Source organism: Scophthalmus maximus, chromosome 22 (genome assembly GCF_022379125.1).
Source record: "Scophthalmus maximus strain ysfricsl-2021 chromosome 22, ASM2237912v1, whole genome shotgun sequence".
NCBI classification, from domain to species: Eukaryota; Metazoa; Chordata; class Actinopteri; order Pleuronectiformes; family Scophthalmidae; genus Scophthalmus; species Scophthalmus maximus.
The window spans coordinates 7,406,713-7,420,611 of record NC_061536.1 but is presented as its reverse complement, the minus strand read 5'-3'; the positions used below and the strand labels follow the sequence as shown (position 1 = coordinate 7,420,611).

General features: G+C 41.0%; 2 protein-coding genes across 10 annotated transcripts; both read left to right on the top strand.

Moving 5' to 3' along the window:
* The first annotated feature begins 4,912 nt into the window (after positions 1 to 4,912).
* zgc:136493 (uncharacterized protein LOC692276 homolog) lies at positions 4,913 to 9,199 on the top strand. Of its 9 annotated transcripts, XM_047330267.1 has the most exons (8): positions 4,913 to 5,054; positions 5,180 to 5,346; positions 5,696 to 5,788; positions 6,856 to 7,124; positions 7,368 to 7,539; positions 7,961 to 8,139; positions 8,244 to 8,340; positions 8,684 to 9,199. In XM_047330267.1, exons 2-8 carry the CDS (start codon positions 5,183 to 5,185, stop codon positions 8,835 to 8,837), a joined length of 1,128 nt encoding a protein of 375 aa, XP_047186223.1. In that variant the 5' UTR covers positions 4,913 to 5,054; positions 5,180 to 5,182; the 3' UTR covers positions 8,838 to 9,199. The 9 variants fall into 9 exon arrangements, with proteins under 9 accessions (XP_047186223.1, XP_047186225.1, XP_047186230.1 ...); XM_047330269.1 differs by lacking the exon at positions 5,696 to 5,788; XM_047330274.1 differs by lacking the exon at positions 4,913 to 5,054 and having other exon boundaries at positions 5,205 to 5,346; positions 5,660 to 5,788.
* Positions 9,200 to 9,987: 788 nt separating this feature from the next.
* On the top strand, positions 9,988 to 13,341 carry psmg2 (proteasome (prosome, macropain) assembly chaperone 2). The gene is made up of 7 exons (XM_035620916.2): positions 9,988 to 10,199; positions 10,980 to 11,151; positions 11,432 to 11,490; positions 11,771 to 11,889; positions 11,989 to 12,168; positions 12,561 to 12,681; positions 12,843 to 13,341. Exons 1-7 carry the CDS (start codon positions 10,143 to 10,145, stop codon positions 12,921 to 12,923), a joined length of 789 nt encoding a protein of 262 aa, XP_035476809.1. The 5' UTR covers positions 9,988 to 10,142; the 3' UTR covers positions 12,924 to 13,341.
* Positions 13,342 to 13,899: the final 558 nt, after the last annotated feature.

Here is a 13,899-nt window from a genome sequence, read left to right as displayed (position 1 = left end):
CCTGCTCTATCCTTTGTTCGGTTTTTCCCTAATGAGGTGTATCTGCAGCTGGCCCTCTGCAGTGATTCAAATAAGGAAGACAGATGAAGAAGCACTTAAAATAATCACTGTACTGTCTTTGCACTCCTGTGCATGGCCTCCAGTTGGTGTGCTCTGTTTGACTGGCAAAAATAATACGCTTACTTACTTCTGAGTATTTCATGATGATAATTCATGATGATAACCACCATCCTTTTGCTGCATGTGCCCCAGCGCAGGTGTTCCAATGCAGGCACAATGAGCCATGGTTTGCCTATAAGATGATTAGTGGAAGTCAAAGCCACATGGCTAATTCAGCCAGTGTTCCAGGGAGCTTTTTCTTAATGGCCTTATAAAGTACACTGAGAGGCCTCTCCTCTTGTTGATTCAGCAAGCTGCTGGCCATACTGACAAAGAGAATGGCTAGTGATTCATTACATTCAAGAAGCAATTATAAAAGGCAGGTTTTTCAATGTTTCATAAGCATTAATGACACATGCAAGGACGTCATCCTACCTTCTGTGAGATCAAATGTTATGTTGCACTTTTCTAAACAATGTTGGGAATGTCACAATATCAAATCATGGATTAAAGAAATGTATATAGAGGCATTTGATGGTAAATTATATTACATGTCTAGATGTCGCTGTGTGTTTGCATGATGAGCCTTTGTTTAAATGCAACAGTAACCTTGCAAAATTTCTGTCTGTTTGCGCACATTTTCTAGAGCTTGCCATGCTATTATACATCCTGTCTTTTTTTTTAGTTAAAAAGAAAACATGGTGTGACCACACATCAATTCCCAGGATCAAAAATATCATTCCTTAAGAAAAAAAAATCATAAAAATCCAAACTTTTCAAACAGAATAGTACAAACAGTGCCACATTAAAAGTAAACCAAAATTATCATGAAGCCTTACATTTACAAACAGTGAACTTGCAGGTTTTAAACAGATAGAGAGGCTAATGAAATATCAATCAGTTAAATTTTACTATGAGTCTCGTGCAAAATGCAATTGCACCTGTACCAGTGCACCGTGAAGCTGCGCTTTTCTGTCGTTGGCCTTTAACCAGCTGACAAACATTGTTACTCAATCTTAACAGAAGAGAGAGAGAGAGAGAGCTCATCAGTGGGTTTGACCCTGAGGGAGAGTTCCTGGGTACTGTGTTGGAGCTCGCTCCGCAACCTCTGACTAATAGGTTTGCATAACATTGATCTGACTGGCTGTCCAGTGAAGAGCAATTCCCACCATCACACACACACACACCAGTGAGGCCCAGTTTGCCACAGCTCAAATGCCAAGAGGCTTTGAACTGGAGAGCCACCTTCTAAATCATCCGGCCCATGGCTCCACACGGGCTCCGTCATTAGGTAACAGCGGCTTTACAGTCTAGGCTAAGTAGCTGGTGCTGGATGCAACTGCCACAGGGCCACACAGCAGAGCACCAACAACCCCTCCTCGCTGATTATCTGTTACCTAACCGGACAGAGTTAACCTTCCATGCTCTGAACCTGCCGAGGAGCGTGGCCAAAAGTTTGGAGGTGAGCTAAGGCTCTCTGGCAGCCGCTCACATGCTTGAGGATTGCGATCTTATTGAGATGCACAAAAAGTGGTACACATCAACCACATTTTAAGGGGGTTAACCTGTAAGAATGCATCATATTCTTTCTATTCCCTCACAACATCTTTACCTTTTCTGATTTTCTAATGTAAGTTTTTTTTCTTTTGACTGAAACCATTTATTCAAAAAGTGATATTATCATGCTGTGCGAGTGGTTATAGATATCAAATTTTGGTTGTGGTTGCCCCCTGTATCACGAGACAGGGCAGAGTTCAGAGGACACAAGAGAGGAGCAGGTGATCTTCCAGCACTCAGAGAACAAGTCCAGCTCTGCTGAGTCGACCTCTGACTTAACAGCACAGGGCCGTGCGTCATGAGCAGCCGACTAATACTCAGGCTGACTGGATTACCCAGCAGGTGAATTTATTTTCTCAACCAGAACAGGCTGAGAGTTGCGTGTTGAGCCTCGGCAGAACCATTGGAGATACACACAGGTGGCGACTCTGTGTGTGCGTGGTCTCAGTTTTTTTGTTCTTGCAACACAGCAGCACCTGAACGAGGGGCAAACCTCTGAACTTGTCAGGGACCAGCTTGTGAGAACCGAAAATCCAAAAGAGGATGTGTCGCACTCATCACACAATCTAACACGGGCAGAACAACGTCCCACAGAAGTCCTATAACAAGTTCAGCCGACATATGATTCAACCCAAAATAGTTAGACAGGAGATGTAAACACAGACTTCAACCATTCATGTTTAACACAACACTCACACAGGTTGATGCACACAAATACAAGACTATACTCTATATATATTCTCTGCAGGGCATTTACATTTTGACTTAAAGGATTGTCAGTTTAAGATACCAATTTCAGAAAGAGACAAAATGTTAGAACATATAGGTTTTGAAGGCTTGCAGAGGTGAGACAAGTTTAGACGTTTTAATAGAAAAGGAAAATAAAAGGTAAACAGAAAAGTTGAATACCAACATAATTGTAACTCAAGTGCTGTACTTCTGTAATTTTATGGTACTTTACTTGATTATTTCCATTTACTTAGTATTTAGTAGTGGTTACTAGTTACTTTACTGATGAATATTCTGCTATCAAATCATATTGTATGATGCACTGTTACTTATTAAACTATAACAATAATTAGAAAAGTGAAAATGATTGACTAACTACAATATTTAATCCAATATGACATGTCAAGTATCAATGGTAATATTACAATAACATCATAATAGAGACGAGGGCATTTTGCGTAATCAGTACTTCTACTTACTGCTTAATACTTTACTAATACCTCTGTACTTTTACTCTGGTAAAATTGTAAATGCAGGACTTTTACTTGTGATGATTCATCTTTGTTTAACAGCACATTAAGAGCAATATTTCTGATTCCTGACACATCATTTGTATTATTCTAACTATATGTTCTTCCAGTGAAATTCACTGCTGCCAGAAAAAAAAACAACAACAAGAAAGTAGATGTGACACCACAGAAAAAAACACCGTTTACCAAGCAGCAAAGTCATCTGCATCGTTATGGAGTTTTATTTTTATCTCTTCAGAGGAGGCAGAGTGAAAAGCGGCTGCTGCGATCCCTTTTCTTCAGTGAGCTCTGTGGTGTCAATAAGCTGAGTAAGGATGAGTTCGTGAACTGACGTCAGCAATCTACTGTATTAGAGTCCGATGCCAGAGTTCACTTACAGACCTTTTCTCTCACCTGCCTGCAAACATGAGACTGTGACATGCAACACAGCACATTCTGTCAAACATAGTCGTGACGTTAAGTGTTAACCATCCATCTATCCATCATCTATACCGCTTTATCCTTTAAGGGCCGTGGGGAAGCTGGAGCCGATCACAGCTGACCTAAGGGAGAGGCGAGGTACAACCTGGACAGATCGCCAGCCCATCACAGAGAGAGAGAAAAACATTCACTCTCACATTCACAGTTAATTTAACCTAACATGCAAACTCCACACTCTGACAGTGACACAGATGGATGCAGTTTGAGCAGCAGACACAGGTCAATGTGTTAGTGACACCTAGTGGTTGTAGTATTCGATTGACATGTTTGTCCTAATGTTGAAATTGTGGAGAAAAAAAAACCCACCCGGCAGAAATCTGCCAAAGAGCCAGTTTACACACCAAAGATGTTGCAGTCACACACCCGATCACTGTCGCCTGTTATCAAATAGAGAGTGAGCTATAAGTATTAATGCTGGTCATGAACCCTCCTCATTCATTCAGAAACAGATCCCAGATCTGCACCTCTCACCTGCCTTGTACTGTTGAGACTTTATATTGTGTGGTCTCTGCAGCACGTGTATATATCACAATATCTTTACTTCATCTCGAGTAAGCCGTGAACCGCTATCTTGCATGCACCTAATAAACAACCCTTACTGCAACTTGTTAAGTATTTTTCTTTTCCAGTTATATTTTGCTGCCACAGTTGCTTAATGTTCCCTTGAGGATAATCAGATTCGCGGAACCAGATCCCAAATTACCACTAATTCAAAGGAAGAGTAGGTGACTTCGAAAATCGCCGCAAAATCCGACTCGCCTAAAATCCGACTCGCCTAGTTCTAGTGTCAAAGCAGGTCTGTCGGCTGACCGGTCAGGCTGTGCTGTCGTCGACTCTTAGGCAGTGGTCCTGTAGAAAGAATATCACAATCAACATTACTGTAAAAGACTGACAACACTACAGCAGCATTATCTGCAGTGACAAACACAGTTTTCTGTCACCTTTTGTGGGAGCCAAGTATAATTTATACCAGCCACTCTTTCATATATATTTGTGTTATGACTTTGTTTAGATAAATATTGAAGATCATAATTAGTTCTGAGGTTCAGAATCTGTAAAAAAAAAAAAAATGAAAACAACTCACCTGGCATAAATGTTTACACTTTGGAATTTTTTACAACATTGCAATATGGATTTTAAAGTAGCTTTTGTACACAAGAAAGTTACCACTTCATGCTCAACCTACAGTATCATGAGCCGACTCACCTGGTCCTCTGCTGACCTGCTTCTCTCGCTGTCGACGGGGATCGCCTGGTCGTTGCTCTGGTCCGTGGCAGACAACCTCCAGGTCCTGGACCTCTTCATGTACAACTTGCTGTACCTGGTATAAGAGAAAGGAGGTCAACTTAGTGAAATATTCATATTACCTCACATTGAACAGGACTTTTCATTTCATCTCCTGCCCGTCATCCGGACCGTAGTCTGGGAGCAGGGAGACGGTTTCTCTAGGGCCGAAGCTCTGCAGCTCCAGGACCTGCCACTCGGAGTGCTCGCGGGCAGGGGGAAGCCGGTTCGACCAATCACCGTCTCCGGTCAGAACTTTCCGATTGGTCGTGTTTTTTTACAGTCCTGCCGCTGCCACAGATGAGGGATTGTTTTCGTTTCAGTGTCGGATCATTCAATGTGTTCATCGCTATCGGTTTGTTATGAGGGTTTCAAGTAAGTCTATGACAGAAAGTGCTTCTCACAAAAAAAACCCGCCTTCCCTGCCTTTAAGTAACAAGACTCGGGAAAGTTAGTGAACTAAACACAATCCGTCAAATGTACTGTGTCTTTATGGGCAGTTGATGAACCTTGATCGCAGTCCAAGTGCTTGGTTTTGTGTGCACCAATCACCGCCCTGGAGCTTCACTGCGTTCAACGACTTCCCACGCTCCTCTCGTCTGCGTGTCGCCGCCTGTACACGACTGGTTTCTACTCCAGAGTCAGGAAGCAGCCGGGCCGAGAAAAGGTGAGAACTACACTCTGACAGAAGTCAAACATTGCTTGATGCTATTTATTTAAAAAATTGCTTCACAAAGCAAATATGAAAGTGTCTTTCGTCACAGTTTGACCTGTGGACAAATAAAGAGTGCATTTCTATGCTTTCTTTTTGTATGTTTAATCTCGTGTGGATTATTTGCACATTAAATCAGATGTTCGCCTAAGTGCTGCATGCCTTTTGAATCATTTCCATCCATCTTAATCATCATTACTGGCCTTTTGCTAGTTGTGTATCATAATAATAATTTTTTTTAATTAAAAAAACTGACAACATCATAAAGTTACCAGACAGAATGAGGGGTCTCATGTATGTCCAGCGTGGGAGGACACTGTGGCGGTCAGCACAAGCATCCCGGCGCCTTCAAGTGTCACGACTGCACAGACCTGCACGTCAACTGCAACAGAAGAGGGTACTGTGGAATTGCATTCGATTCTTTGAAGTGTAGAAAAAAATGCTGGCACGAATACTTCTTTAATTTAGCTATGTGCTGTATTACTGTTGTCTGTGTGTTTCTATGTTCAAACTCATAGAAACACAGATGTGCTGTAGAACTGTTGTCTGTGTGTTTCTATGTTCAAACTCCTACATGGATCTCATTAGATTAACACTATAGAAGAAGGAGGAACTCCCCTCAGTGCACCTGCACAGTTCGGAGAAGAACATCACGGAGAAGAACGTTGCGCAGTTGTTCGCTGTATCACTATCTATCTATCTCACGTCGCTGTAAGAGAGCTTTTATTTTGAAATCCCCCCCCCCCCCCCCCCCCCCCCCCCTTGTAGTTCTTCCTGGGTCGAGCGCTGACAGAAATTCAAACGCTGGTCTGGTCTGTTCTGGTCCAGTCTTCATCTCTGAAGTAGATCATACGCTCCATAACACGCGGTTATTGTGTTTGGCTTCTGTGGTTTATCTGATGTGGAATGAGGCTCTGCATGATCAATGTGATGCGTTCATTGTTTTCAGTGGATTTCTGTTTCTGCTTTCGGTCGTGACTAGCAGCTTTCACTCAGAGAGACGAGCTGGAATGGAAAAGATGAATAGAAGCTTTCCGAGTGAAACTGACAGTTTGTCATTTATTCATTGAAATCAAAGACAAGCCAGTTTGATTTATTTTTTGTTTGTTTGTTTGTTTGTTTTGTTTCTGACGCCTAAAACGTGTTTTCTCCGTTATCATCTGTCATTAAACATTTAATAGTGTATAGTAATACTACTCTGCGCCTTATACTCATATTTCCAGCTTGTTTTACACAGTATACTGTCTCTCCCCATGTCTTTCCATCTCCCCCTTCCTCAGCTTGTAGAGCACTTTGTCAACTCTGGCCTTCATTCGTGTTGGAGAGAAGTAAACTTCACTTGTTCACATGTCAGGTTATGGAAGGGGAAAAACCATGGGCTCTGATCTCGGAGGTGGGCGAGCAGGGTTACCTCGAGGAACTCAGCGATATACTGACACAGCACTTTCAAATCATCGGCCACAGAGACTTCCTACGAGACCCTCAGCTGTACGGTGAGAAAATCCAGGCGATGTTCGTGTGGGATTTCAAGCCTGCGGCCGAGGCCTCGCTGCTCAGTTCACTTCCGTCGCTGAAGGTGGTTGCCAACGGAGGGGTGGGCATCGACCACCTGGATGTGCCGTACATCAGCAGCCTCGGGGTGAAGGTGACCAACACGCCCAACGTGGTGGACGAGGCCACTGCGGATATCGCCATGGCCCTGCTTCTGGCGTCGGCGCGGAAGGTCGTTGAGGGTGAGGTCAAAAGGTCGATTCAGTCCTGACCGCGGTTTTGGTGCAATTCTGAATCCAGGATGGCTTTTTACACTTTTAAGATTAGTTTTATTTTATTATTTTTTTTACTTGAGCTTGTCTTTGGAAACATTTTGAAGAAATGTTTGTACAGTCAGACTCTCTCACTGATCCATCAGGTTAATTGGTAACTCAAATCCAGTAAAAGGTTAAAGATTCAAGTGTTTTTGGTCCCCCGCTTTATAGGTCACCAAATAGCCACTGACCCCAAGACCACCCATATAATGCAGTGCCCGATGGGAGAAGAAGTCTCAGGGGCCACTCTGGGCATCGTTGGGATGGGAAACATCGGTTACAAAATTGCTCAACGGAGCAAAGGATTTGACATGAGGATCCTGTACCACAACCGGAGCAGAAGGTAAATGTGTGATGACAAAATAGTTCATCTTGGTTCATTCAGAAATATTTGTTGAAAAAGAAAACTAAAGGACAACTCAGGATTAATTTTAAGAATAAATTTGAAATGTCGAGAATAAACTTCCGGATGTGACTGCATTCTGGCTTCATGAAATACAAAATAAAAAACATCTTTCTCTGATTAAGTTTTTCATGCCTGGCCCTAATGCTCTTCCATACTAATTTTTTTTCACAAATGCTAAAAGAAATAACCCCTGAAACAAGATACCCATCATTGTATTACATTTTCATAGTTATTTATACAAAGCACAAAACCTCCTGAGTCTCAAACTGTTCTGAAAAAAATGTCTTTTTGATTTCAAACAGTTTGAAATCAAAAAGACAATGTTAATGATATCTAATTTTTTCCCTGTGTGGTTCAGGAGTGTTGAGGACGAGCAAGCGGTGGGCGCGAGTTACTGTCAGAAAATAGACGACCTGCTAAAACAGTCAGACTTTGTGGTACTGGCGGTCAACCTGACCCCTGAGACCACTGGTCTGATCAGCCACAGGGAGCTGTCGCTGATGAGATCCACAGCCACGCTGGTCAACATCAGCAGGGGTGAGGATGATGTGAAGGAGGAGGGCAGAGCTTTTGTTGAGTGTATTCTGAAAACTCTGGTCTCGTCTTGTGTAATGTTGTTGTGGTTGTTTGTGTTTTCTCAGGCCTGGTCGTGGAACAGGACGCACTGGTTACGGCTCTGCGGTCTGGGAAGATTCGAGCAGCTGCGTTAGACGTGACTCACCCTGAACCTTTACCAAGGTCTCGTCAGTGTGAAAGAAACTTCTGTCCTCAACCAGAGTCACTGTTAAATTACATTACCGGGCAACACTGATGGTTGTACCATGAACAACAGTATCTATACATACAAGCCATTCAGGGACCTCAGCACCTTACACACATTTAGAATGATAACGTCTGTGTTGTTCTTTGATTCACAAGGAGAGGCCATATTTTTGTAGCTTGGAGTCAGGAACCAGCTCTACTTGTTTTTCTACAACTTTTATTCATTACTAGACACAAGTCAAAACTTGTATCAACAATGGATGTTTTGGTTGTGTGTCTTGCTGACTATCTATTGACTACTCTTCTTCATCTTGTGCAGGGATCATCCTCTACTTGGTCTTCCCAACGTGCTGATCACCCCCCATGTGGGCACCAACACCTACACAACAACCAGAAAGATGATGCAGAAGATGGTACAAAATGCTCTGGCTGCAGTGACAGGCCAACCTATCCCCAATGAAGTCAAGCCATAATCACTGACAGTGCAGTATTTGTCTTGAGTGTGAGGAACTGAATTTGTTGCAATAAGTGTCTCTACAAAGGTAAAGATAACAAAAGCGCTTTTACAGTATTTCCTCACAAATTAGTTTTGTACCTGTTCGGTTTTAAGTGTCAGAGTCTGAAGATGATCTGCCACATTCACTGTGATAAACATTAAAATAACTAATGTACCAATTAAAACCTCTTTAATATGCAAATGTTGGATATGAACTGACATAATGATTTTAGTGTGTAAGTTTGGCCTAATAACTCTATTTTGAGTACATGACTGTTAAATTGAAATACAAATGATGTAACACAAAAAAAAGATAATAAAGCTGCCTTGAATTTTGAACTTTGCACACTTGGCCTTCATTCCTTGATAATTAAAGTTTCCTATACAGCGGAACAACACAATCCTTCACCCAAGAATATTATTGCCATGTCAGAACCTCACTATTAATAACAACTGTCAACACATTTACGTTAAGCTCATTTTCCCCCGCTGAGTTGGAAATGCCTCCTATAAATTATTTACATTTCATGAAAAACAGCCCAATCACAATATTCCTAATCCAAAATTCTCTTTGTGCTACAACACGAAGATGGACCTCACTGCTGTTTACCAAATACCAATTAAATAAATTTATAAGTGAGCCTTAATTAAGGCTGCTTTTGTTCATCATACATATACTGTACAATAACAATCATGTATAATCACATACAGTTTAATGTATGATAACTTTTATATTTTGTGTATGTATGTCCTTTTCGACTTTGTATATGATTAAAAAACTATTATTATTATTATTATTATTATTATAACATCATTTTTTTTGCAAACGTTGATAGTTCATTTAAGAATGTACAGTTTAAAGGGAACCTGTGAGTTTGAGATCTCTTCAACGCAGAAAATCTTTGCGAGGCTGCAGTTTGACCGTTGATATCCCTGATTATAATAGAAACTCCCAACACTATCCCGAATATGTGGAAAAAATAAACCACAAAGACGGATAAATACAGATTGTGACAGTTGGTTCCACAGTAGAAATTTATATTGATTATTTTTCCCCCCAAAAAAACAAAGTATACATTTGATTCAGGCATTCACAGAGGACACCAACGCGGGCTGCTCATCAACAACCGACGGCGAGTGACAGAGCCCAGAAGGTCCCCAACGACAGGCATGAAAATAGAAGTGAATCCAGTCTGAAGATTAGTGTCGTTTATTGGTGAATATCAAATTGTAAAACTCCGTTAACTCATCTCTCGTTCGGTTTGTTTTCCCGAGCGACGCCATGTTCGTCCCTTCAGACAACTCGCCGCCCTCCCTCGAAGATTTCACCCTCGTCATGGTGAGTGTGTCTCTTCTGCGACGTTCTGTGGTTTCACTCGCGGGTGTTCGTCTTTCCCAGGGAGTCATTTAACGTGTAAACATTAATAATACTGATATTAGACCCGAGGAAAATGTCCTGTAAAGTTTTGTATCAGTGCCAGTCAGCGAGAAGCAGATGTCCAGAAGAAGAAGTATTGTCAGTAGGACACTGTACATGTGAAGCATTTTCTGTGCAATGATTATACATGCATATATCATTTTATATATAATAACAAGTATTTATTGCCAAGTGCTTGAGAACAGTATGGGGAAAGTTCGTAATAAATTATACAGTAAGTACTGTAAGTACAAGGAGGAAGGTAAAGACAGGGATTTACAGCACAGGAGGAATATATGAAAAACTATACTATGGAATTAACTTAAATTTGATGTTCAATATGTGCAATCTGTCACTAAGTTGGACACGTGCAGGAGAAAATTGTGTATTATTCATGCATTAACTGTGTGAGAAGCACCATGGATTAAATCATATTTAACTGCCCACATACGGTTTACAATTACTGTTTATTTTCATAATAGATTTTCTCAGTTAATGTATTAATTATTTGGCTCTTTGTATATCATTATTAAATAGTGAAAGTCCAAGGTGATGTCTGCAGATTGCTTGCTCTGTCCAACCAGTAGGCCAGACTTAAAATAGAAAAGAAAATCAATTTCTTGCAATTCAAGACAAAGGAAAACCTCACATCCTGGCAAATAAACTAATAATAAAATCCGCGGTGGTTTGTTCTCCTTCCAGCCTGCTGTGGCTGTGGGCAATGTGGGTCAGCTGGCGGTGGACCTCATCGTGTCCACTCTCAACATGAGTCGAGTGGGCTTCATACACACAGACTGTCTCATCCCGATGGCCGGGAACAACCCCTACTCCACATGCAAAGAAGATGCACAGGAGCTGCACACCCCTGCGGAAGGTACCATCTTTTGGTTCTTGATTTTTTTTGGGGGGCTGCTGTCGATGAGCAAATGTGCAAATTACCTAAAGCATGTTTGTTTTTTCTAATAGCACTGATGAAACATTTGAAATATTTTGTAGACTGTTAAATTCTGCTGAATAACTCATAATAATTATTGTATTTTTCTGTGAAAATATGGTTAGCATATACAGCAAAAAAAACAAAACACTGATCCACACTTTATGTAAAATTTCCTTAAATCCTTAATCTGTCGAGTTCAACCTTTTGTCATCCACAGTGTACGTGGCACCAGAACTGAAGTTGGCAGTTCTCCAGATCAGAGCGCCAATTGTTCAGGTAAAGCCAGTCTGTGGCATTAGGATGAGCTGATTCACTCAGCCTTTCTTAAGAAATAAATTTATATTTTTGTTTTGATCCAAACTGTTTGATGTGAAGAATACTGCTTCAGGTCTTTTATTAACCCAAATTAATTGATTTTTGAGTTTGAGGCCTTCTTTTTTTAAATTGTATAATCTAGTTTTTATTTATCTTCCATGATGGTATTTTGTGTTTTCATGATCCTCACTGGAATTGGCAGTATTATAATCATAGCCTCTCACCTTCAATTTAATCGCAGACAAAATCCAAAAAGTTTCGTCAACTGATCGTATCCTGGATCAAAGCCAGCGGATTCTCCAGGACTGTGATTCTGTCCAGCAGCCATGCCTACCAGAGGGATGACCAACAGATGAAGGGGTACTTGACATCATCACTGCATTTTTTTCATCTTCTTCTTCCCTTTACTGATAACAGGTCAAGTCTAATAAAGAAAATGTGTATGCATATGCATTTTAGCACTCCTTTGAGGTACCTGGCCACTCCGTCCCTGCTGAAGGCGAGTGCAAACGCTCTGAAGGAGTTGGGCTGGAGGGAGATGGAGCGGGTGGCGTCCTTCCCAGGATTGACCGAAGCCAATGCCGAGCCGCGCCTCTGCATCCCGGGAGGAGGTATCACCAAAGGACTGTACACAGACAGGTAGAGAACAAGAGCTGCTTGATCTTCATACAGACTCTCACATGGTGGTTGATCTGAAGCAAAACTGAAGGAAAAAACAGAGCTGGACTATTTGTACTTAACTTATTTGTACTTAATTTAACTTAAAGACATAAAAAATAGTTTTAACTGCTGTGTGTTTATCCTGTTTGACTCATGGTTCTTTATAAATTACTATAAATTCACAAACTATCATTAATTAAAAGCAGCTAGCTGTGTGCGTCAAGCTGGTTATAAAGCATTGTGGTGTAATTCACTCATCAAAATGCAGTCACAATACTGCACCATCATGGAATGGACATGTTGTGGTGACATGTTTCTTTTGTACGTCTGTCTGACCACGTGTTTGTGTGTCGGATGTTTGTTTGTTGTAGTTGTTCAGAGGACCTTCCGCTGGCTGTGGTCCTGCTCTTCTGCTCCGAGGGTGACAACATCCCAGATGCCTTCGCCCTCGTCAACCACCTCAACGACTGGCTCCACCTGCTGGACGACCCTGTAAGTGACACACTGCAGTTTTACTGCTGTTCCTTTACTTCCAGGGACTTGAAATTTGATTAAGAAAAGTATAATAACACTGCAAAAAAATCAGTTTGCTTCAGTCTACAACTTTAAGTTTCCAAATATCCGATCATCAGTTTTTCTTACTTCTGTTTCAGAGCCAAGCGCCCAACAAATGGAAGATCCCAACCTCCTGGAATCTTCTTTTTGGCAGTGGCATCCCTCCTTCAATGTTCTGAGACACGCATATTTACTTTTTTCTATTTTTTTAGCTTATTATCTTGCAGCAACAACACCACAGCATTTTCAGTCCTCCAGTGATCTCTTGGCTCGGGTCACGTCTGCTTATTGAGGAATTTTTGTGTTTGATAAAACCTGGACACAAAAAAATTATAATATTTTGAGTTTACTTGGTCTGGGCCGATGGTAATTCTCATACGAAATTTTCTCATTCTCTTCAATTTCCTTTATTTGGAAATTAATCTTTACATGTACAAATATCACATTATGTACAGGCTCTTGACCCCGGTGTGCACTTCTGGAATACTGTTTCTTAATACTGCAGTATTTTAATGTTTTTTCTCCCAGTAAAAGATTTTACAGGAATCCAGTCCGAGCGTATATAAAAAGGATAAAGACTTTGTTTGTATTACTAGACCTCGCCTCCTTCTGCTTAACTGAAAGTGGCTGGCTGTTTGCCATATTTTATTACTGGCAGTCCCACCTCCCTTGTAATTTGATTCCTCGCTATAATATGTTACAACCCTCTTACGTAGTGGTGACAACAAGACCGCAGTGTGATTCATACTTCTACCTTGTGTAGCTGTGTTAAAGTCTGTGGTTTTCCTTTCTGGGTGTTTTCTGTGTTGGCTGCCTGTGGGAAAGAAATGTCCTGGCAGCATGTAAGAGAAACCATAAAAAAAAATCATATTTTGGGCTATAATCCATCACTGCTGGTGCTAAGAATGTTCAAAAATAATACTAAAGTTGATTAAGTCATTGATATTTTTTTACCCTAAAACAGTTTGGCAAGTTCCTGACAATATTTTTATAAATATGCAGAGGAATGGTTTGATATTTTGGGAAATAACCTTAGTGGCTTTCTGGTGGAGTTTTCATTAGATTTCATCAAGATATAAAAAAGCTCCTTTAAAGGATTATAGGGGAGCTTTTAAAAAAATTTCAATTTACTTGTATAACTAATTTTAATCTCAC